The 23,648-nt window shown below is 32.6% G+C and overlaps 4 protein-coding genes across 4 annotated transcripts; 3 read left to right on the top strand and 1 right to left on the bottom strand.

Moving 5' to 3' along the window:
* LOC104759841 (toll/interleukin-1 receptor-like protein) lies at positions 17,010 to 17,474 on the bottom strand. The gene has a single exon (XM_019239005.1). It carries the CDS (start codon positions 17,472 to 17,474, stop codon positions 17,010 to 17,012), a length of 465 nt encoding a protein of 154 aa, XP_019094550.1.
* LOC104759840 (disease resistance protein TAO1-like) lies at positions 17,640 to 18,979 on the top strand. Its single transcript, XM_010482719.1, has 3 exons — positions 17,640 to 18,079; positions 18,152 to 18,405; positions 18,489 to 18,979. The coding sequence occupies exons 1-3, from the start codon at positions 17,640 to 17,642 to the stop codon at positions 18,977 to 18,979; spliced, it is 1,185 nt and encodes a 394-aa protein (XP_010481021.1).
* LOC104759839 (putative disease resistance protein At4g11170) lies at positions 18,999 to 19,920 on the top strand. Its single transcript, XM_010482718.1, has 2 exons — positions 18,999 to 19,835; positions 19,909 to 19,920. Exons 1-2 carry the CDS (start codon positions 18,999 to 19,001, stop codon positions 19,918 to 19,920), a joined length of 849 nt encoding a protein of 282 aa, XP_010481020.1.
* LOC104758150 (protein phosphatase 2C 7-like) lies at positions 20,016 to 21,545 on the top strand. Its single transcript, XM_010480971.2, has 4 exons — positions 20,016 to 20,174; positions 20,277 to 20,627; positions 20,794 to 20,902; positions 21,211 to 21,545. Exons 1-4 carry the CDS (start codon positions 20,031 to 20,033, stop codon positions 21,543 to 21,545), a joined length of 939 nt encoding a protein of 312 aa, XP_010479273.1. The 5' UTR covers positions 20,016 to 20,030.

Below are 23,648 nucleotides of genomic sequence, written 5' to 3'. Positions count from 1 at the left end.
AAATCATTATTGTCATGTTTCCCGTCATTTTTATAAAATTTCTATTTTGTAAAAGTATTCAATATTTTTCAGATATCTACATTCCAAATTATGTTATAACCACCAAAATTTCCGCATGATAAAAATTAAAATATTCATTAATTTATACTGACTGCAAAGCTTATTAACAAAATATTTTTATTTTCATAGTTATATTTTATATTATCTACATATTTTTATGAAATTAACATAATTAGTTATCCGTAAATAACTTAATTAGATACCTATATATATATATATATATATATCTAATAGAATAGAATTCTTTGATTAGATCATACTATAATTATAATGCTCAGTTTCAAATTATTTAAATTAAATTCATTCAATCTTAAAGTCAAATAATCTATTAATATTATTAATACAAATCTCGCTGAGAATTTCTTCAAAATAAGATTTTTATATGATAATCACCAAAACGGTTATTTCATAAATTTAAAAATCATATTAAAGACCGAGCTCAAATATAATAGATTTTTTATGATATATCAAATTACACTTTAATTATTATCAATATCAGTTCTCCATTAAGGCAAAATCCTCAAACATCTGCGTGACTTGAGAACATCCAGGATTGATCATGACCATTGTACAATTGTGTACCGTTGTTGCCATCCATGTATCTACATTAACAATAAATAATTAATTTACATATTTTCAATTATAAACAATAATATTTCCAGCGTGTATAAATAATTCAAACCTTTGATAGTCTCAAGTTTGGCAAAACGTAACACACATATGATATCAAAATCACAATGTATCCAGTCATTGAAAAAGACATTCGCGTAATCTTTTGGTAAACGACATGATAATCGTTCAAACCTACAATTATATGTTATGTAGAATTAGAGTCATTAACGAACACGATTGTATTATTAAATCATATTTCGTTAATAGAACGACTTACTCAATATTTTCCAAAATGACGTACAACTCATCCCATTCTTTATATGGAGGACCTTCATCAAAACGATTTCCAACAGTGTACACTCTTCCAATAATGTCTGTTCATAAGAATTGCATTAGAAATTATTTTTCAGGTATTTCTTTAAAAAATTTATATAATTATTTTAATCTCACCTACACAATGATCAGGGTCTAATTTCCCTTTTTTGATATCATTAAATGATACAAAAGAATAAAACTGCTTGGAAGACAAATGATGAATTTTTTTAAACCATGTTTTGTCTCCCCAATGTATTATAAAACGATGATCAGTTAACTTAAAAACACCATCAACAATGGTTAGTGAGAATCTTGATAACGTTATCTAGTCACCTTCTTCAATATCGTTTAAAAAGTTGTCACGATAAGGAGGACGCATCATCACTTGAATTTTTTTACCCTATATTATTAAAAAATATATAAGCAACATAATATGATTTTTTTGTTTGAAATTTATCATAAGGGATACATAATGTGAAATTACCTTATCATCGACTATAATCAAGTCAGATGATTTAAAATTAGGATGGCACACCTCAAACTTCCTCAGTATTTTGACGTTAATTGTCCACTCATTAACAAAAGGGTTTAGGTCTTCCACATCGTAAAAATAGTCTCTCTTTCCATTCTTTTTTTTAATGGGATCGAACAGCAGGCATGCCATGTTTATAAAAGAGAATAAAAATTTATGGTAAAACTTGTAATCGGAAATATATATATATATATATATAAATATATATACATTTTCTTTTCTTTTTTTGGAAATTGTATATTTATGATATTATCAAAACTCAATATTATTTACCATTAGATAAATTCGATGGTATATATTCATTCTCAGTAATCAGCAATATATTTGTATATTTACATAAACTTAAATTATTTACCTAATCTTTTAAGAAACTTACAATTTTAAAAAGTTTTAAATATTAGTAAAAATCTATCATTCAATGAATATAGGAACTATATATCAAACATTGCATACCATATTTTTTTAAGATTTATGAGAATAACTTTAAAGTCCAAGACTAAATTATGTTTTCTTTACGATTTATCAGAATAACTTTAANGAAGGTTTTCTAATTGGCGTCTATTAAGGCCAGACCCATATAATTTAACCAAGAAAAACATTCGATCCTCTCTGTCAAATTTTATTAGATTTTAAATTAATTAAATTCACGTNTTTTTGGGTTTTAGAATAATAAAATAAAGCATCGATTATATTTTATGTCAGATAATAATAATCTAAAATTCAAGAACAGCAAACGATTAAGATAAAATTCTTAACATTGTTAATGATTTATAAAGGGAACACGAAGTTTATCCCAATCAATTTTAGGAACAACACATTCTTTTTCATCTTTCTCAATAACAACCCTAACATCTTCTAGTCTGTTTCGCTCTTCAATCAAGTCGATTCGCCCCTCCAAGATATCGTCTATTAGCAAGATATGAGCATCGATTGTTTCAAGCTGACAGTTTAAGCCGACAGATTCTTCTTTTTTGTTGATGTACTCTTTCAACATATCAATTATCGCAGTGAAATGTTTCGTCGTTTCCTTTAGAACCACGTCTCTCGATTTGCGGAACGCTTGTTTAACTATGTCGATTGCTCCATCTTCCCAGCCGAAATCTGACATAGGCTCTTTCACCTTCCATCTATGATTTTGAAAAAAAAAATATAAAAATCTTTAAACTTACAAACTAAGAACTGCTGGTACGAAAAAATTTATTGAATATCGTTTGGGATCTTACCACAAGGTTATGGATGATAATAAGCTTTTATTTTACTCTTTCTCTCTTGACAGGGGAAAACAAAAGGTCACAATAATAATATAAAGACTTAGAATGCTTAAATATTAGTTCTAAGAGTCGCGAAGGTTTTCTAATTGGCTTCTATTAAGGCCAGGCCCATATAGTTTAACCAAGAAAAACATTCGATCCTCTCTGTCAAATTTTATTAGATTTTAAATTAATTAAATTCACGTGAGACTACTTGTGAAGATAATTGTTATTTTAGAAAATAATTAATAAAAGTTAAACAAACATTCCGAAACATATTTAAATAAATTAAATAATTATTCATGTCCAAAGTTTCAACAAACTATAGATTGATGCTCGTATGACGAAATTATTCATCATCTTCATCTTCATCATCTTCATCACTGGAATCAACGTTTAGTCAACATCTGTAAAAATAAAACAATTCAGGATTAAACTTCCCACATAATTTTGTTTATACTTTTTTTTTCAATTTATTAAATTAATGAACTTACAGCATATCGCTAGTATTAATTCCATCCACTTCATCTTCAAGAATGACCTTTGAGCATCGCAACTGAGACATCAAACATTGCATACCTAGCAAAGTAGAATTTAAGTAAAATGATATTTTGGATGGTATATGAGACTAATATTGAACAGTACCTTCGTAAACAGAGATCCTCCAAAACAGAAGAGTACACATTATTGGTTGATTAGTAGTATAGGTAGGCGAAGACATAATTTGTTTCCGTTTCTCAAGAAATGCAGTACAAACCGAACCAACAGCAACACATTCAATCTCTTGGCCACTTTCAGAAAAAAAAAATGATTGTATATAATTTAATAAAGAACTGTTTAAAATAAAATTTCTATGTATTTACAATGTTATAGAAAGTTTTTTAAAATATCTTACTTGTGTTCAAGGATAGTGAAGGTCACAACTTCATTCTCTGAAATGTAGCCATTTTGATGATCGAGGAAATCAATCATCTGCGAATCGTTTACATGTACCACCATTCCTAAGACATCTAATATAAAAAATAATTTTAATGTTTTTTAAATATAGTAAAATTAAGATGGATGTATGAACATGAATTGAGTATAAAAACTTACCTACACAACAATTCTTCTCGTCAGGCGTCGCATTTTGCATTCTTGGTGCATCATACATAAGAATAAAATTGTCAGTACTTCGTGGATTTATTGGAACCATTTTTGTTTTTTCCTGGATCAGGATCTCAAACGGATGGTTTGAATTTCGGGATGATTGTTGACCTTCAATCACCTTAAATCCAGAAATCTCGTACCAGTCTCCTTCATTGAGCTTTCCATAGTAACAGTCTACATAAAGTTCCGCATCTATCTTGGCATCAATCCTAGTTCCCTAAAATATAAACATAATTTAGCATTCCATTGATTTATTTTGTTGTATATCTCGATTGATATTTGCAAAAACTGCTAAATGGGATGAGGAAGAAAATTTACCCTTTCGTCTACCAAAATCAAACTTTGATAAAAAGGCTGTCCTTGTATAAAATGCGGTGGCCATTCTCGAAGTATTTTCACAGCAACTTTCGGGTTACGTAAAGTAGGAGTCAGATCTTTCAAGTACAGCACCATCCCGATTGGATTTTTTTTTTGCGTGTATTTAGAAGGTAGAATAAGTATAAGAGAGAACTTTCAATTTGTTGTACTTCAAATATTCATAGACAAAGGAAGATAAGGATTATTACAATTACAATTATTTATTTGTGTGGATTGTATTAAAACCCGTGCTCTAAACAGGAAAAGCTGCATGAGTAATAATCAATGTTTTCGTATTTTCAGAATACTTTATTTTTAAAAAAAATTAAACTGGACGGTTGAAACTCTAAATTTCAGACTGCATGCCTTCATTTTTTTTATTTTCAACTTGCATGCTGACATCTTTTAATTATGATGCATTGGACTATCGTTTTTTTATTACTAAGACTTTTGTTGAAACTTCATTGGAAAACTAAAAGTCTTCCACTTCATATTTCTTTTTAAGTAATTTATATGTAGTTAATTTTTATATTTTTGTTTAAAGGAAAATTACTGGTTATTAAAACCATAATTCGTTATATGTAACTAATTTGTTTAGCTCATTATATGTAAATAAATAATTTAAATATTTCATTTTATATCAAAGCAAGAATTTTTTAAAATCCAACTACTAACTAAATATAAAATAATTAAAATCCCATAAAATCCCTAGAACGCCATAAAAAAATTGTGGAAGCCAGTCTTCTATCCGCGAGTCCTCTTCCTCGATCTCCTATAATTCAATTAAGTAGAACGTGAAAAAGTTTATAAACGAATTTCGTTTTCATCTATTTTATAGCATGAACAAAGATGTTATTCTTACAATTCCATCATTTTCGCAACCTCAGAATTGCGAGGATTGAGTGTTATTCGGGTACAAACTGTAGAAGATATACTTCTTTTTCCTGCAAAGTTATAACATAATTTATTCCTTTAAATACACGATCATCAAAAATATACAATAATTTTTATAAAATTAATTCTATACCTTGGAAATCTTCAATAACACCCCAACGAATAACACAAATTAAACGTTCACCCTGGAATGATTTTAAAGCATCGTAGAATTCCGCAGCCGTTTTTTCGAATAATTCACACCTTAGTAGGGTTCCACTAAAATTAAAGAAATAAAAATAATGGATTAAGAGTATGATTATGTATAATATATAAATATATATGAGTTTTAAAATTTACCTGAAATCACGAAGATCAAATGAGATTTTGTGGTTAATTGAGATATCTTCTCCTCTTTTTTTAATTTTAAGATTATCTTCAGTACTTTCCAGCTCATCATCTTTTTCATCTTCTTCTAAATCTTGGACATAATCTTCGTCATCTTGATCATTGTTACCACTGTTATCTGTTTGATATTCGCCATCAACATCAGTTTCTTCCTCAGTATAATCCTCTTCTTCATCTTCTTTATAATCATCGTCCTGATCTCCAACATCAATGTCATCATCAGAGTCTACAAAGATCGTGCAATATGTTTCATATTGATCATGAAAAGTAATGTTTTTCTTTTGATCTGAACCATATCGAGTACAGTACTTAAATAACATACGGATATTATCACTTTGTGTGACATCCTCATGTTTTCCATTATTTTCCACCCCTTTGATTTCCTCTTTTTGTTGTAATTCTCTGAAATTACATCTGAATTCGCCAACATTTACAACTCACCAATAATGTCTGTAAAAAATTTAAATTAGTTCTAATATAATGAATCTCAAATAGTATTTGAAATTTCTTTTAAAATAACTGAATTATTCCCTTACCGATTAAGTAATCTTCACATTGGGTACCATCATGGATGAGTTTGAAATCGACGAAATCATAGAAATCTTCCCCTCCAACAATTGAATTCTCTCTTATCTTGGTATTGTACAAAATAACAATTTTGTAACGATGTGTAGTAGCTAAACATGAACCATTCTGTTCAACAACCTTAAAGTCTTCGAAATCAAGCCAATCACCAACCTTGAACTTTAAGACAAAACGATCATAAACATCTCCACAAAAGGAGCATTGGACCTTTACACCCTAATAAAACATAGTATTATTAATTATCGGATAATACGATTTTATTACATGTCTTTAAAATATTTTTAAAACCTTGTAATTTGTAACTTTCAGGTATAATTGCATATAAACTTATTGTTTGAAATATATAATGAGCTTATAATTAAAATAAAGTAAATACCTTAATATCAGTTAAAACCATCTCCAAACTTGGACCTTCCTCTTCCCACCGACATAAGACCTTCACACGAATTTTCCATTCATATTTTGAAGAGTTCAAACGCGAAACATCATCGAAAAGGCTATACCTAACCATAATTTTTTGCTTTTTTTTGTGTGTTCTTTGGATTTCTTCTCTGATTTAGGTTTAAAAAATAAAAAGTGTCGAATAGACGTATATATATACAATTTTATATATTCACAATTTACATTTTTTCGGAAGTGACATTTTTAAATTCCTGTTTACCAAATCATTTTACTATTCTGTAAAGATCTCCAGACATTGATATATCTTTATATTTCCTTTTATTTTTGAGTTAAATAGTAATCTTCTTAATGATTATCATTACGGCTTTAAATGCGTTTTTAAAAAAAAAAAAAAATCATGATCTTACACTATATTCTAAACTGTTTTAAATATAGAATATCTCTTAAGATTTTCAACCCTACTTTACATAAGGTTTAAAATAACAATTTTAGATTTTTCTAACGATAATCTCCAAATTTTTGAACATAATAATTATCACATTTGAAAGAATATTAGCATCATTATGTCTTTTCTCTATTTTTTTTCAAAATTGAAATAATAATCAAGAACCTTAGTAACCGATCGTTTAGATATCATAATATTCATAATACTATTCTCTAAATATCATGCTTATCTTATCCTCACGTCTGAATATGAGCTACGATACCAAGGTTTGTTCTTCCATATGCAGATTGTTTTCATTAATTAATAAAATTATTCAAAATATTAGACATAATTTTTAACACTTTTTTTTTATGTTAATAATAGTTATGAATATAGCATTTCATTGTTTTATTTTGTTCTTATATATAATCAAGCACCTTGGTATTCGGTAATTTGATCGTCATTAATAAAGTATAATCTTATATTATTAAAATAAATTATCATTGGACTATTTCTATTTCATAAAATATTCATCCATCTAAAACAATATCAATAAAAATACGATTATAAGATCGCATAACATTCATCCTACTATTCTCGAAAATTCGTCTTCCTCCTTTCTTCACGCCTGATTTTTTGCAACGACACCAATCATATCTTCTTCCATACGCTGCCTATTTTAAAAAATAATAACAATGTTATAAATTATATATAATGGAATTTGATTGAGATTATTTGAAGATAATTACCGTGTAGTTTAGAAGGAACGGAAACGACTCTGATTTTTTGCGATCAATAGCTTCTCTGCAGATATTCACAAAAATAGGATTAAAATCAGAATTTACGGAAAAATGATAATAATTTGTTTCATTAAATTTTAGTATCAATATGACTTTAAAACACTATTGATTTGCATAATAATACCAAATAAACAAATGTTTAACAAACGTTTGAAGATGATCCAAACAAATAATCAGTGTCAAAACCGCCTTTTAACATAGAATTACTACCGAACAATAGCCGAAAGACGTTGTGTTGCTGACTCTGCATCTCTAATCTGTTGATTAATCACACTAAATGTTATTATATCCGTGAAAATAAGAGTTATTAATTTAAAACAATAACTATAAATTTATTTAAAAATATACCATAACTTCTGGGATATTATTAACACCATTCACAGTCTTTCTGCAATAATAATCAGTAAATGCAAATGTTAATATGATTTTCTGAATCAAAAATATTTTTATATATATAATTAATTTTCCTTTTAAAATAAAATACCTGTTTTTCACCATACGATCATTGGTAGATTCATCTAAACAATGTTTAAATTAAATTTGATCATTAGAAATATATTAATATAAGGAATTTTAAATTTAGCAACATACCTTTTAACAATATATTTGAAGATGCAGAATTCAAATAAGAAATTTTGATAGTCCTCGCCACCTCTACCTATTCATTTATATTTATTTGTTAGAGCCACAAACTTATGAATTAATTTTTATAACGATGATAGAGTAATTTACTATTAAAATTTAAATTACCAAACATCTCTCATCACTATGATCATCTTCAGAAGCTTTCCTGTAACTATAGAAATAAGTCTTTCTATTTAGCATCATCAAACTATAAAGATTAAAGTTTAAAGTATTCAAAAATAAAAGACCTAGATTTCTTGTCCGAGAACATAGAACTAAGATCACGACCATGTACTAACTCACCTGAAACATAAGAATTAGTATAATCGTTTTTACAAAACATTAAATAAATCAAGAAACCTATACAATATAATATAAGAAGTAATAATGAAACCATACTCAAAGTTTTGGTAATGCTTGAACCTGCGTTCCAAACAAATACTACAGAAAGAGGACATGAATCATTGAAACACGAACACGAATATGAAGAACCATATAAGGGATCATCAAAACTATAATACATATATAATTTGAAGAACATGAGAGAAAATTAGGGTTTTCACTGTTTTAAAGATTTCGGATTATGGAGAATGTTTAGGGTTATACCTATATATATATATGTTTACAACCTATAATTTTAGGGTTTCGAATAGGTCGGTATATTTTGGTTGAGTTTTTTTGAAAGCCCATTATTTTAGGTTTTAGCGTTTTAAAATTTATTAAATCATGTTTTGACGATTATATAGATTAGATATTTAATTATTTAAACTTTTTATAATTTTCTAAATTAATTTGAAGGGTAAAAACGTCCAGATTGGATTCTCATTAATGGCAAATTAGTAATCTTAAGTCTGAGGATGAATGTGGTGCGTTTCCGCAACCTAAATAGAGAACAAAAGCTTGTCCGAAAATTTTTCAGGGGTAATTTTCATTAAGGGCAAGAGAAGTCAAATTTTGTGAGATTGGCTGTGAGCCCTCTCGACTTCTCCTTTAATATATTAGATGAAGAAAAATTTAAATTAAAAAAAAAAAAAAACCTTTTTTTATCTACTACCATTGTAGATAGTCTAGTAAGACGCTGCTGCTACTTGTCTTCCAAAATTTCGTAAATATTGTCATACAGAATTTTGTTAATGATGTTTTGTTTTCTATATTTTTCCTCCTCATTTAATAAAAGTTTCACCTAAACTTAGCACTATATTATATGGTAAAATAAATTAATCTAAAAATTAATTTATAATAAAATAATTTCCAAAAATTACTTTAAAATAGTGAACTAATGGTAAATATATATAAAAAAATCTCTTTATTATATAATACTATGACTCAGACTCTCTACGTTGTTGCAGGAAAGTATTTCAAAACAAGTTAAATTAAATTTTAAATTTAGAATTATATGTTATAAATTATTATATTATATTATTTTCTTCACAACAACTTTTAAAAACAATCACATAAATTATATTATATATAAAAATTACAATATAAATAAAAAAAATTCCAACCTGTGCTCTAACACGGATCTAATCTAGTTTTGATATATAGGTATATGCTCTACAAATGTTTCATGTGAAGTGAAAACATAGGAGAAAAGAGCATATGGGTGTGTTTGCAGCTTCTAAATGATATTTTATATGTTTTCTTAACAAATGTTGATCGGATGACACAAATAAAAGTGCTCATCTAAATGCTCTTCCAATCTAGAGTAAAATTTTTGGAACTTGCCGGATATCCGGCTCCATCTGGGTTGCTGCTTCCCGGAGCCGGATACACTCAATTTTGCCGGATATCCAGCTCTGTCTCAGAGGCTAATCTCAATGCCCGCGCATGCCAATGGCCTAATTATCTCTTAGTTCTGGCTTGACATTGACAATGTCATATTGGATGTCGATTAGCTAGTGATTTTTTTGTATTAATGTAAAATTTTATTCACCTCAAAAAACGTATTTACAATAAATGCGACGTAAAGCTGATAATATTTTAAAACAATAAGAAGAATCAGCTACGAGTGTTGAAACCAATAACGGAGACCCTCCTCGTATCCCGACTTTCCCGAACACTGAATTGAGCTGAACTGGTTTCTAACATTCTTGTCAATGATCCTCACAAGCTTATTTGACGGAGTAGGGAAGTCACCATGGCGCCTACCATTTCTCTCTCGCCATAAACTGTGAATTGATATTTAAAACGCAGACCTGAGAATGAAAGTATGTAACTTTGGATGAGTTCCATCAACTAGCATGGGAGAGATTAGACTCCAGCTTGCAGTGTATCGACTATTAAGAATTCCTCTGGTGAGAGATGACCAACCTTGTGAAGAATAAGGAAAAGTGAAGAAGAGATGATCCCGTGTCTCCAAATCCTCGCAAATATGCAGTAAACTCGAGCTCGTACATCCCAATTTTTAAGTGTGTCCCCTGTGTTGCTAACCGGTCATGGAAAGCTATCCAAGTTAATGATACGTGATCATGGTTAGGTAGATTAGAATATGCTTAGGGCGTTTTAATTAATTGTTTTTGGTGCTTTAGTTTTTTTTTTTTTTTTTTTTTTTTTTTTCCAATTCAGCATTCATCAGTCTACTACCCTAATTTACGAACAATAGATTAGTAAAATATTAGNTGCGGGGTAACGCGACTTAGTGGAGTCGAACTATGGTGGGATCAGTCGCAGAGGTGGTGTTGTAACCACTTGACTAAAGACACTTCCCTTGGTGCTTTAGTTTATGCATTTGGTTTTCATAATTTCCTTTCTAGGTTAAAGTATTTTCTAGAGTTTTTTTAACAAAAGTACCACATTTAGAAACTAAACTTGTGGGATCTACCACATTGACTTAGACCTTTCGAGCTATACCACATAATAGAAGTGCAAAGACAAATATAATCCACAAGCGTAGTCAAAGCTTTTTCCTTAAAAATAAGGGAGAAAAACTAGATTGACCCAAATTAGGAGATTAATTACTAAAGTAACTCATAAAATGTAAGGGTTAGATAAGTTATTTTTTGCCTAAAATACCATTTTTACTTTGTTAGTAAAAAAATAAAGTCAAATTTATCCTCCCAGAATTTTAAAAAAAAAATCAAAATATTTTCAAAAGTCTGTCGGACTAGTTGTGACAGATTAATTTGTCTATGACAGATTTGTTTTTGGACAACAGGTTTATTTTTGAATGACAGATTTTTTATGACAGACTTATTTTGGACGACAGATTTTTTAATTACAGTTACGATAGATTTATAATTGTTGACAAATTTATTTTTTACGACAGACTTATATATAAAGACACCACAGACTTTCAGAATATATGACAGATTTGATATAATGTCTGACAGATTTATTTTCCATAGTTATTTCAGATTTATTTTCTTCATTAAAAATCTGTCATAACATGACAGATTTTTTCACAGAAATATAATAACTAGGTTAACCTCTAGTGATAACAGATTTGTTTTAAGTTACAACAGATTTTTAAATTTAATCAAAAATCTGTTGTTTGAGAACAGATTTATAACATTTTAAAAAAATTACTAAAATAACCTATGTGAATACCATATCTTATGACAGATTTGTTTAAGTTATGACAGTTTTTTTGTTTGCTTCCAAAAATCTGGTATTTGATAACAGATTTATTAGATGTAAAATGTAAATATAGTGACAACAGATTTGTTTTAAGTTATATTTTTTCAGTCATATTTTTATTAATTATATTTTTTATAAATCATATTATGAATGATATTTTCAAACTCATAAATTTAAAACATATATTTCAGTCATACATTTTTATTTTCCTAAATCATATTAAAAAATTAACATCATATTTTAAAATCCTATTTTTATATATTTTATATTATATTTTCATAATCTTATTTTAATATTTTAATATACATTATTTTAGTTATAATTTTATACATTCTATTTTTTATAAAACTTATTTAGACTATATCATCTTAAAGTTCATATGTTTAAATCATATCTTTATACATAATATTTTTATAAACAATTTTTTGAATATTAAATTTATAAGTTATAATTTAAATCATATTTTATTTTTATAAATTATATTAGAAATATAAACATCATATTTTTAAACATTTTGTTTTTTCATTAATCATACTTTAAAATCAAAATATCAAATACTCTTTTTTTTGTTGGTTTTTCGTTTTTTCTAAAAAAAATTAAAATAAAAAAAAAATTCTGGGTTTTTAGTCTTTTTACCTATAATTTTTGTCATTCTAGTCATTAGATAGGATGGAGTATTAATCTAATAATTAATTGTCAAATTTGTGTCAAACTGGTATATTTTCACTAAAAATAAATAATTTGAATTTTGTATAGCTGCACGTGTATGTCCTTGTCCTGTCTTCTCTTGTTTTGTTACTCTTTTTTTTTTTTTTTATTATTTGGTGCATTTATTCTCGAGCTCTTCATCTCTCCTACTCTTTTTTTTTTCTTTGTTTCGTCATTGCTTAAACTAACCGAACCAGACCAAATCTACAGCGAGTCTAACTCAGTAAGCCAAGAGCGAGTCGCGGAGTGAATCTCCGCCGTCCTAGACTGTCGTGACGTTCCTTTTTGAGAGACATCTCGGTGAGTGTTTTCGCACCGGTGAAGACGATCGCTTCCGCCGGGGCTGATGTAACGCTCTAAAACGCCTCCGGTTGGATTCCTCCGCACGAGGCTTTGTGTAGTCGGAACTCAGAGATCGCAGAGGCTGTTCTCTTGAGCCACCACCGTTCGGCGTGGTGCAAATGGAGACAAAGAGTTCCTCATCTTATCTCTGTGCTCTGCCGCATGAGAGATCTCTACATATATATATATATATATATATATATATCGTTTCACTTTGAAAACTCTGTGATAGCATTTAATAGACAACTTTTTTAGGACAAGATGTTGTCTGTTGTAGACTTTCAACGTTTAATGGACAACTATTTTAGTTTGTCCTTCCGTAGTCTCAAAATGTCCTCCAAGCTATCCTTTTGTTATGTACTTCAATTTCTCAAATTTTAACAGACATGTTCTTTGCATTTTCAGTATTAGGGTTAAGAGGGAGCTAAGCTTTCAATCGTTTCTTAATTCTCAAGCAAATAGTTGGTTCATAAGAGTTAAGAATGAATACATTGGTGTTGAGAAAGGGAACCAATTCCAAACTCCTCTGTACCATTCACAACTCGGGTTGATCTCTTTTATATGTTTCCATGTTTGTTGTGACGAGAAACTTTTCTTGTAGCTACCATCTTTAAATCTCCAAAGTGAACGATCCTTCTCCCCATTTTAAATCAACCGGATTTTCTTCGATCTAATTCTATATCTGGCTAAAAAGTATCGACTCAATGATTTCCTATGTCTTTTACATTAGGGCAGTTATTCACTCCTACATATCGTCTAAAAAACCCTCCCAAATAGTAGGATTCAAGAAACAAGAGAAAAACAGAGGCAATGGACCCCTTGAACAGGGAGTAACTTATATCAAGTTATCAGCCTTGAAACTATACAAAACGGTACATGTCTCTGAACTGCACACACATTCATGTACATAAATTTGGCATCCCAGCTTCTGGGAAGCAGCAACCTGGTACCTATACAAGAAACAAAATGAAAAAAGAACTAAAGCTTAATAGTTGAATTATTGAAATATTCACCACTCACCAGCTTAGGTTAGACCGGTCTCAAAAAGAAAAGAGCTAGAGAATTTACCTTTTTGCTACGGCTTTTAGTTGGAGACCAAGTAATTAGAAGAATATCTAGCTTTAAATGGAAGCAATGATCAAGATCAAAGTCTTCTAAATAATGTCCATATGAAAGGGTTACACCTTCCAGTGAGTAGCAGCCATGTGCGTAGAGACATTTAAGGCTTAATGGAAGATCTTCCAATGATTTGAGTTTCCTACAACTGTTCAGGCTAATAGTTCTTAACGAGGATAGCTCTTTGATGCTAGCAGGCATTGTTTCAAAATCGTGTTTGCTGAGGTCTAGCTTTTCCAAATTGGTGAAATGGCTGAGCTGGTGCGAAAGTGATTGAACGTTTTTACAGTTATCAAGCTCAAGCTCAAGCAAATGGTGTATGCCATGATCCTCTAGTAGATTAGGGAGTTCTAGCAATGATCGGAGGTTGATACAGTTGGAAAGTATAAGCGTCTCTACTTGAGTTAGTGGTGGCAATGCTTCTAGTTTGCAGCAGTTATGGAGGTCCAGATATTTCAACTTCTGGAGTTGTTTCATGGTTCTAGGTAAACTTTTGAAGTCATTTCCGCTGAAATTCAATTTCTCTAGAGCATGCATTTCACCAAGACTTGATGGGATGTTTTCAAGATTCAAGTTGATGAGATTTAATTCTGTCAAAAGAGGGAAGTCTGAAAAGCTGTGGCACCTGAAAGGCAGGTCCTTCTCATCGTAGTTGTTCCGCTTGATCTCAAGGCAAACGAAATCACGGAAATTTGACTTGAGGCGAGGTGGCAGTGGTTGCATCATCAACTTATATGGGATAAATCTCTCCAAATCAAAAGAAAAGTGATCTGCATCTCCTTCTAGCTGTTCAAGCCAAAATTTTATTTTCCCTTCTATGGATAGATTTGTAAGACATTGCAGTGGCTCAACTTCATTGGGAAACGCCAGTATAATTTGTGGACAGCACATCACTCTTGGTTTTGTAATGGTTGTCGCTGCCATAATGTTAATCTTGAGACTTTGAAGACCAGGACAATGGATTGCATGGAGTTTTCCTAGACTAGATAAGCTACCAATGTACCTTGGAAATTGTTCCAGCCTCGCGCAATCATTCATTGACACGTCCTCCAGCTTCTTGGCCATTGAAATATCTGGAAAATATTTCAGATTCTTAGACCCCGTCACATCTAGTCTCCTCAAGTTCCCAAGCTCCTGAAAAGAGACCAAAAAAAAGTATACGGAAAACTTAAAAAAGATTTTTATGGACGGATTTTTGATACTCAAATTGCTATATCAAACTAGGTATCATTTTCTTAGATAATTTACCGGTGTCCCTTCCCAAAGGCTCTCGAGGTTGCTGTACCGGAACTTGAGTTCAACAAGACACTCTAGGTGTAGATCGAAAGGAAGTGTTGTCAACGGATATGCGTCCCAATGAAGCAACCTAAGCTCAAGGTCAGGGGGAAGTATATTATCTTCTGAAACAAATTGCAGTTTGGAGTCTGTATCATCCAGATGCTTGTAGAACTTTAAATACTTGAGATTATACAACGGCAAGAAATTAATACAGCTTATAGCTAAATTTCTACGCATCTCACACATGTGCAGTGCTAAGCATTGAATTTGGTTTGTCCCCTGAAAATAAGAATATCAATGTCACTTGACATAAAGAAAAAAGAAATCATACCTTGAAACCATTAAAATCAAATTAAAGAAAGATATACAAATATGTATGATGAGGCTCACCAAGTTATGTCCCAGTACTTTAGAAATTTCCCGAGGATCCCACAAAATTAATTGTTTATGAGGCTTTTTCTTGGATTCTTGACGCACAGTCTGCCTTCCCATTTTCTCAACTAAAACATGCATCTTCAGATATCCATCAGTTGAAATGTTAATGAGAGACTTCTCGGACAACACTTCTATCCCAAATTCAAAGCTATCAAAAAGAGCTCTTAGACTTAGGATCGAGTCTCCATTAAAGAGGCATGCAACATGAAGAAAAACGTTTTTTTCTATTGCAGACAAGTCGTCGTAGCTAATCTTCAAGATTTTAATGGTGCTTTCATGAGGAGTCGTTCCTAATCTCCTTAACTCATCCTCCCACTCAATTGTTGTAGTCTTTCCACGGAAACATAAGCCAAAAGCTTCAAGGGCAAAGGGAAGACCATGAGCAAGCTGAGAAGCTCGAAGTGAGAGTTGTTCATAAATATCAGAAGGTGGAGTTCCTCCTTCAAAAGCAAACCGTTTAAACAGGAGGAGAGAATCAGTGCTTTCCAAGCAGCTAACCTCATATAAGTCTCTGTCTATAATGCCACATGTTTTGAGCAAGCTTCGGTCTCTTGTGGTTATGATGATATAGCTTACTCGGCCAAACATGCTACTCTCTTTAACCAAAGCTCGTATCTGATCCACATTGTCAACACCATCAAGGACAACAAACACTCTTTGGTGTCCAAGCCTAGACTTAATATGGTGGTGTCCGTGTTCAACCGTGGAGAGCTTGACATGTTCTTCAGGCAGGATAGAAGAAACAAATTTTTCCTGTAAACCCCCGAGACCAAAGCTGCTAGAAATCTTCCAAACGTCTTGTATGAAACAACGAGCTGAAAATCCTCCAGAGTATTGGTGAAAGAGATACTTGGAAATGGTGGTTTTGCCTATGCCACCCATTCCCCAAATGCCAATCATACGAACCTCCTTCTCTGATCTAATATTTAAGAGAAAATCCAGCCTCTCCATGTGAGGATTCATTCCAACAACATCCGCAAATTCAATAGGCAGCATAGATGACAACCGAGTCGAAATATCACTAACAATATTGTCAATCATTGCAGCATCGTCCTTGCTGAAATGTAAAATGAAAGAAAGTAGCTTCATGATTTTCCTTAACTTTAACTAAATTAGTCAAAGATGTGGAATCCTCCTATATATGTGTTTGCAGAAGAAAGAACTTACAATTTTCTAGAATCCTTTCCATTGAGATAGGAGACTTTGGTGAGAGCCTCTTTCCATTTAGGAACCTCCTCTGCAAATGAGTTACACATGTGCAATTTAAGCGGTTCCCAGAAATGGCCTTCCTCTTTCCTGACATCAGAGGGCTCCACTCCGTAGAAGATCGGAAAGACGATGAGTTTTTTTGAGCTCCAAAGCTCCATTATCGATTGGAGCTCGATCAAACACCACTTTGAAGAAGTGAAATTCTCCGAGATAACAATGACTGCAAAAATCGAATCTTGGATAGCTTCAAGGATTTCGTGGGGAAAAGGATCGCCCGTTCTAATCTTCACATCGTCCTTAAAGGTGACGATTCCTCGGTTAACTAAGGCTTTGTGAAGATGGCTGACAAAGGTTCTACGAGTATCAGTTCCTCGGAAGCTCAGGAACACACCGTAGCGCGAAGAGGAAGACGAAGCCATTTGCTCTGCTATGCTCTGGTGTGGAAAATTAGGAGATTTAAACTTCTTAGATTAAAAGTCAACGCCTACTACAGTAGGTTGGTTGGTTTGTTTATACTTATACGAGGAAGGAATAAAATCAAAGAAACGACTTTCCTCATCTGCGATTTCAATTTTTCTCTCTTGATGGCTTTATCTCCGACTCCGAGCACCGGGTCCGACGTGTTTGTGAGTTTCAGAGGGGAGGAAATTCGCAGAGTTTTTGTCAGCCATATCTACCGTTCGTTGGAACAAAAGGGCATTCGAACTTTCAAAGGTGAAACCGAGCTGAACCTGGAACCCTCTGAGATTCATCTGGCGGCTATCCGAGCCTCGAAAGTTGCAATCGTCGTCGTATCTAAGAACTATGTCTCTTCGCCTTCGGTCCTGAGAGAGCTCGAAGAGATTCTAAATTATCTGCGTAACGGTTACCTTACAGTCTTTCCAGTCTATTACGGAGTAGATGACTCGGATGTTAAAAGACAGGCCGAAGAAGTCTGCACTGATCAGGTGGAATTATCGGCGACGGCGTGGAGGAATGCACTGATGGAGCTGGCATGCATCTCCGGCGAGCAGTCAAACAATTGGTATCTCCACGACATGAAAATCTCGAATGCAATTTCTTCGTTTTAAGAGTCAATTTTGTATGTCTTACTTAGGCATTGCCTTGATAGGGAGGATGATGCGGAGCTGATCCTGAAAATCACAAATGACATTTGGGATAAGTTGACCTCTTCTAGATTCCGTGGCCTTGTGGGGATGGATCTCCGCATGAGACGACTTTATGAATTGTTGTGTTTGGATGCTAAGTATGATGAAGTACGCGAGATTGGCATTTGGGGTCGGGCAAGTCTTGGCAAAAGAACGCTTGCCAAGATTGTGTATCAAGAGATATCTCACTCTTTTGATGTCTGTGTTCTACTTGAAGATGTCAATATCATCCAACACAGCCACGGCCACAACGCTTTGGTTTTAAGTGAATTGCTTCAAACACAGCTTTTCAAGCATCGGGTAGTCTGCACATGATCTCCCCTGATGACACAGCATGGCTCACAGACCAAAGAGTACTTCTCGTTCTTGTCGGTGTTGATATAATTGAAAAACTAGATATCCTTAGGGAGTACATTAAACTGTTTGGTCCAGGGAGCAGAGTCATTGTAACCTGCCTAGACAAGAAGTTGCTTCTTGCCTGCGGGGTAACACTTTTGTACCAAGTTGAATCCCTAGAATTCTATGAAGCTCTAGAACTCTTGAACCTCCACGCTTTCAAGGATATTGCTCCTCTTGAAGGTTATGAACAGTTCTTAGCTCGTGCGATTAAGATTGGCAATGGTTATCCTTCAGTGATTGCTGCAGTCGGCTCAGAATTATGTGCTAAACCTAAAGAAGAGTGGGAAACAATATTGTCCAGATACGAGCAATCATCTGATGAATGCACTACAGGAACAGAGAGAAGTAGCTCTGATGCGTCAGTTGGATCTCGGTAGACTTGAGGAAGACTGGAAAATGGTATTGTCTAAATACGAACGATCGTCTGATGAAAACACTTTAGGAACAGAGAAAAGCAGCTTCAATGTATCAAATGAGAAGGATAAGTCTCTGCCGGGGAACACTGCATTCAACTGTGTAGGGATGGAGTGTCACCTGAAGGCTGTGAGTGGATTGATGGAGTTACAATCTGAAAATGAAGTTCGTATAGTTGGCATCTGGGGAGTAGGAGGGGTTGGCAAATTGACCCTTGCAAGATGTGTGTACAAGGAGACCATGCAATATTTCCATATCCATGTTTTCCTGGAGAATATTGGAAAGATTTATAAAGACCGTGGTCCATCAGGTTTACATGAAGAGCTGCTGTGGAATAATATCCAAAGAGAGGCTTTAGGAGTAAGGAGTTCCAAAAATGGCTTTGATGTTACCAAAGCAAGGTTTCGAAACCGTAAAGTGCTGCTCATTGTTGATGGTGTGGATAAGAATGAACAGATAGAGGATGTTCAGAAAGTCGCCACTTGGTTTGGTTCAGGGAGTAGAGTTATGGTGACGACCAGAGACGAGAAATTTCTTGTAGCAAATGGCCTAACACATTTATATGAAGTCAAGTGTCTGAGAGTCCATGAAGCTCTTCAACTCTTCTATCAGTTTGCTTTCAACGAGCCAGCCCCTTCTACTAGTTTCAAACGGCTCTCGGTTCGTGCTGTCCAACTTGCTGGCCGAATTCCTTTATCTCTTAAAGTACTCGGCTCATTTCTATGTGGGAAAAGTGGACACGAGTGGGAACGAGTCTTGCAGAAACTTGAAAGTCAACGAGTTAAGGACAAAGCGGAAGTAGCAGAAGCATCTACGGATGTGGGAGTTACAAGAGATAAGAAAGCAGTTGATTATCGCAATGTTAATATGGCTGTTGGTTCTGACGTGACAGCTTCGAAGGTAATCATTGTTCCTGAAGAAAAGAGTCATGTCACGAAAGAAAGCAGGAGTGACTACGAATTAGAGTGTATACCTTTGTGGGGCACAGTTTCCGTTGATGGAAACAGACCTCAAATGCAAGATTCTGTTATAGCTTTACCCCATTTTCTGAAAATACCCATTGAAATGCTTATGAGAGATCATGAGGGGATGAATCCAAGTCTCACACACATCCCTTGTCATTTTTTCGGTGTATATGATGGCCATGGCGGATCTCAGGTATGCTGTAATTGCTATTCTTTTGATTTAGCAATTGAGGATGAGCACCTCTCTTGCTAGTAAATGAATAAAAAATACTTTGCTGGAAATGGATTCTTGCAGGTTGCTGAATACTGTCGTGATAGAATCCACTTTGCTTTGGCTGAAGAAATTGAGCGCATTAAAGTTAAGTTATGCAACAGTGAATTAAGTGAGAGTAGGCAAGTCCAGTGGAAGAAAGTCTTCACCAATTGTTTTCTAAGGGTCGTTGATGAGGTCGCAGGGAAAATCAGCAGTCGTCCCAGTACTGGTTCGTCTGATAATGTTCTTGAGGCTGTTGTCCCTGAGTCCATCGGATCCACTGCCGTAGTAGCATTGGTTTGCTCATCACATATAATTGTTTCCAACTGTGGTAATTCAAGAGTGGTTTTATTGCGAGGCAAAGAATCTATGCATTTATCAGTTGACCACAGAGTAAAATATCCTCCTTTTCCCTCAATCGTGTTTTAAAACAATCCGAGAAAGTTTTTTTCAGCCATATGTTGCACTAGTTGTAAAAAAGCAATTTTTCTTTTGAGTTTAATTTAACATTATATTCAATAAAAAAAATAAAAAATAAATGTCTTACCCTCTTTTGCAGCCAGAGAGAGAGGACGAGTATGCAAGAATAGAGAAAACTGGAGGAAAAGTTGTACAATGGCAAGGCGCCAGATCAAGTTTTGGCGTTCTCAACACGTCGAGGTCCATTGGTAGGTTACAGTTCACCATTTCTTCTATATTGATGTACATCCACTCTCACACCTTTCACCTTCCTAACCTGTTGGATAGAAAAAAAGAAACGTGTTTCTTGTTCAATTTGTTGGAAACACTGATTTCGTTCTTAAAGTGGTAACAGAAATTTCAAATTTTATAGTTCAGTTTGTTGATATAATAGACGTTCAAGAATTTTTTTTAGAGATTAGGCTCATTACTAGCTGTTCAAGACATTTCTTGAGTTGTAGTAACTGTTACAGTCCAACATCATTAGATCCGTTTCAATCTGCTTTTTTGTTTTCAGGTGATGAATATCTGGAGCCATATGTAAGACCAGATCCCGAGGTGATGTTTATGCCACGAGCTAGAGAGGACGAGTGTCTAATATTGGCCAGTGATGGACTTTGGGATGTAATGAGTAACCAAGAAGCTTGCGATTTTGCGAGGAAGCGGATCTTGGCTTGGCACAAGAAGAATGGAGCACTGCCTTTAGCTGAGAGAGGTGTAGGGGAAGACCACGCTTGTCAAGCTGCGGCTGATTATCTCTCCAAACTCGCTTTACAAAAGAGAAGCAAAGACAATGTCTCGATCATAGTCGTCGACTTGAAATTCCACAGAAAGTTCAAGACCAAATCTTGAAATATTGTACGCTCGAGCTCTTACACTATCTAGGTATGAGAATCATTACTACCTGCTAAATTAATCTGTTTTTTTTTTTTTTTTTTTTTTAGGTGATGACTATNCTGGAGCCATATGTAATACCAGATCCTGAGTGATGTTTATGCCACGAGGAAGAGAAGAACAATGCCTTATATTAGCTAGCGGTGGACTATGGGACGTAATGAGTTACCAAGAAGCTTGCGAGTTAGCAAGGAAACAGATCTTGATGTGGTACAAGAAGAATAGATCATTTCCGTATCAGTATATGATCACAGGCAGTTTTCAACTGTAAATCATCATTATCATTCTTCCCCACATTTTTCATTTTCTTTATCCCGTTAACAATATTGTTTAAATTACAAAGGAAGGCACAACTTTTTAATTCTTGAGGAGTTGTTTTCTGATTGATGAATGGAACCTCTTTGGTTTGAGCTTTGAGGTTCTTTTTAAAACACGCAGAAGCTTAATGAAGACAATAGCTACGGGAGTGTTTTTTTATTTTTATTTTTGAAAAAGAGCTACGGGAGTGTTGCAAATAGAGATGCCTAGAAACGTAAAAGAGCAGCTGATGTGGTCTATGGAAGGCCGATGGTATGGTTACTCCTTCTGCCTTGATTGTCCAGTACAGAACTCAGCGTCCCAGTTTTTTCCTTTATTAGTTGATCTCATGTTATTAGACGAACAAGCAAATATAGTTGTGTTCAAAATGTATAGAAAAAAGGTAAACTAGATTTTAACCCGCAGTATACCGCGGAATTATTTTTTTTACTAAGATCATTAATTTTTAAATTGTAACTGTTAGTTAATTTTTTACGTTTTATTTGAAATTTAAGATTGTATAATTGTATTTTGATTGTTAATTCTACTATTTAATCTGCGGTTTATATACAACACAACAATTTATTTTTGTTATAAATTAATTTCACCAATCCAAGATAAAAATATTCGGAGGATGAGCCAGAATTCATTACAAAACTTATTAATATCCGTTTATATTATTAAGTTGTACCCGTTTGTTTATAATAATCATGTATATAGAGGTGTCAAACAAGTCGGTCCACATTTCTTTTTTCATGGACCGCAGCGGGTCAACCCACTAAGACAGTGGTCGTTAAAGTTATGTTCAAGCATGTCCTCAACCTAGATTTTATATTAATTATTCTTAAAAAAGTTAGTGGCAAAGAAAAAAAAGAAATTTTTAAATAACTTATAATATTAATATTTTGGAGTTATCTTAATTGGTATAAATTAAATTTCCTCACATTATCATATATTTCACGTATTATATATACAAAACTATGTAAAAATATTATTTATATATAATATATTTATTTTAATATTATATTTGTAGTTTTTGGGACAACCCGCCAACCGCAGACATACCTTACTAAAATCTGTAATCCCGATAGACTTAATTGTAATGACCATCTTTTAACGGTACACCACAGGCCTATATTTTCTATATACAGTAAAACCTCTATAAATTAATAAAGTCGGGACCACAAAATTTTATTAATTTATAGAGGTTTTAATTTATCGATAACTATTAATTTATGAAGAGATTTTTAATTTTCATAATTTTAAAAAAATTATATTATAAAATAATATACTTTTCTTATCATTCATAATATTAAAGAATTTTCTTAATTTATAATCTTGGCTATCGTAATTGTTAAGTTTAGAGTTTAGGTAAAAATGATAAATGTTAGAAGTTTAGAGTTTAGAAGAAATTGTTACTATCATTCAAGGTAATGATGAAGTCAAAGAATATTGTGGTAATTTTAGAACCAAATACATGTAAGGAAGCAATTATCGCATTTATGATTCTCCATAATTTTTGGATGCGATTTGAGAAGACGGCATTGAAAAAGATTAGAGATGAGCTCCAATAAGAATGCAAATTCAAGAACATGGAAACAACAATAGAGTCATATTTCACTAGATTTTCTTAGATATATATATATATATATATATATATATATATATATATATATCAAAATTAGCTTGATTATTAATTTATAATATTGATGGGACCATATTTTTACATAGGATTTCTGAAAAAAACTATTATCTTATTAATTT

The sequence above is a fragment of the Camelina sativa genome, chromosome 17 (genome assembly GCF_000633955.1).
Source record: "Camelina sativa cultivar DH55 chromosome 17, Cs, whole genome shotgun sequence".
Lineage (NCBI taxonomy): Eukaryota > Viridiplantae > Streptophyta > Magnoliopsida > Brassicales > Brassicaceae > Camelina > Camelina sativa.
The sequence above is the reverse complement of the archived record's forward strand: the minus strand, read 5'-3'. Positions and strand labels throughout refer to the sequence as shown.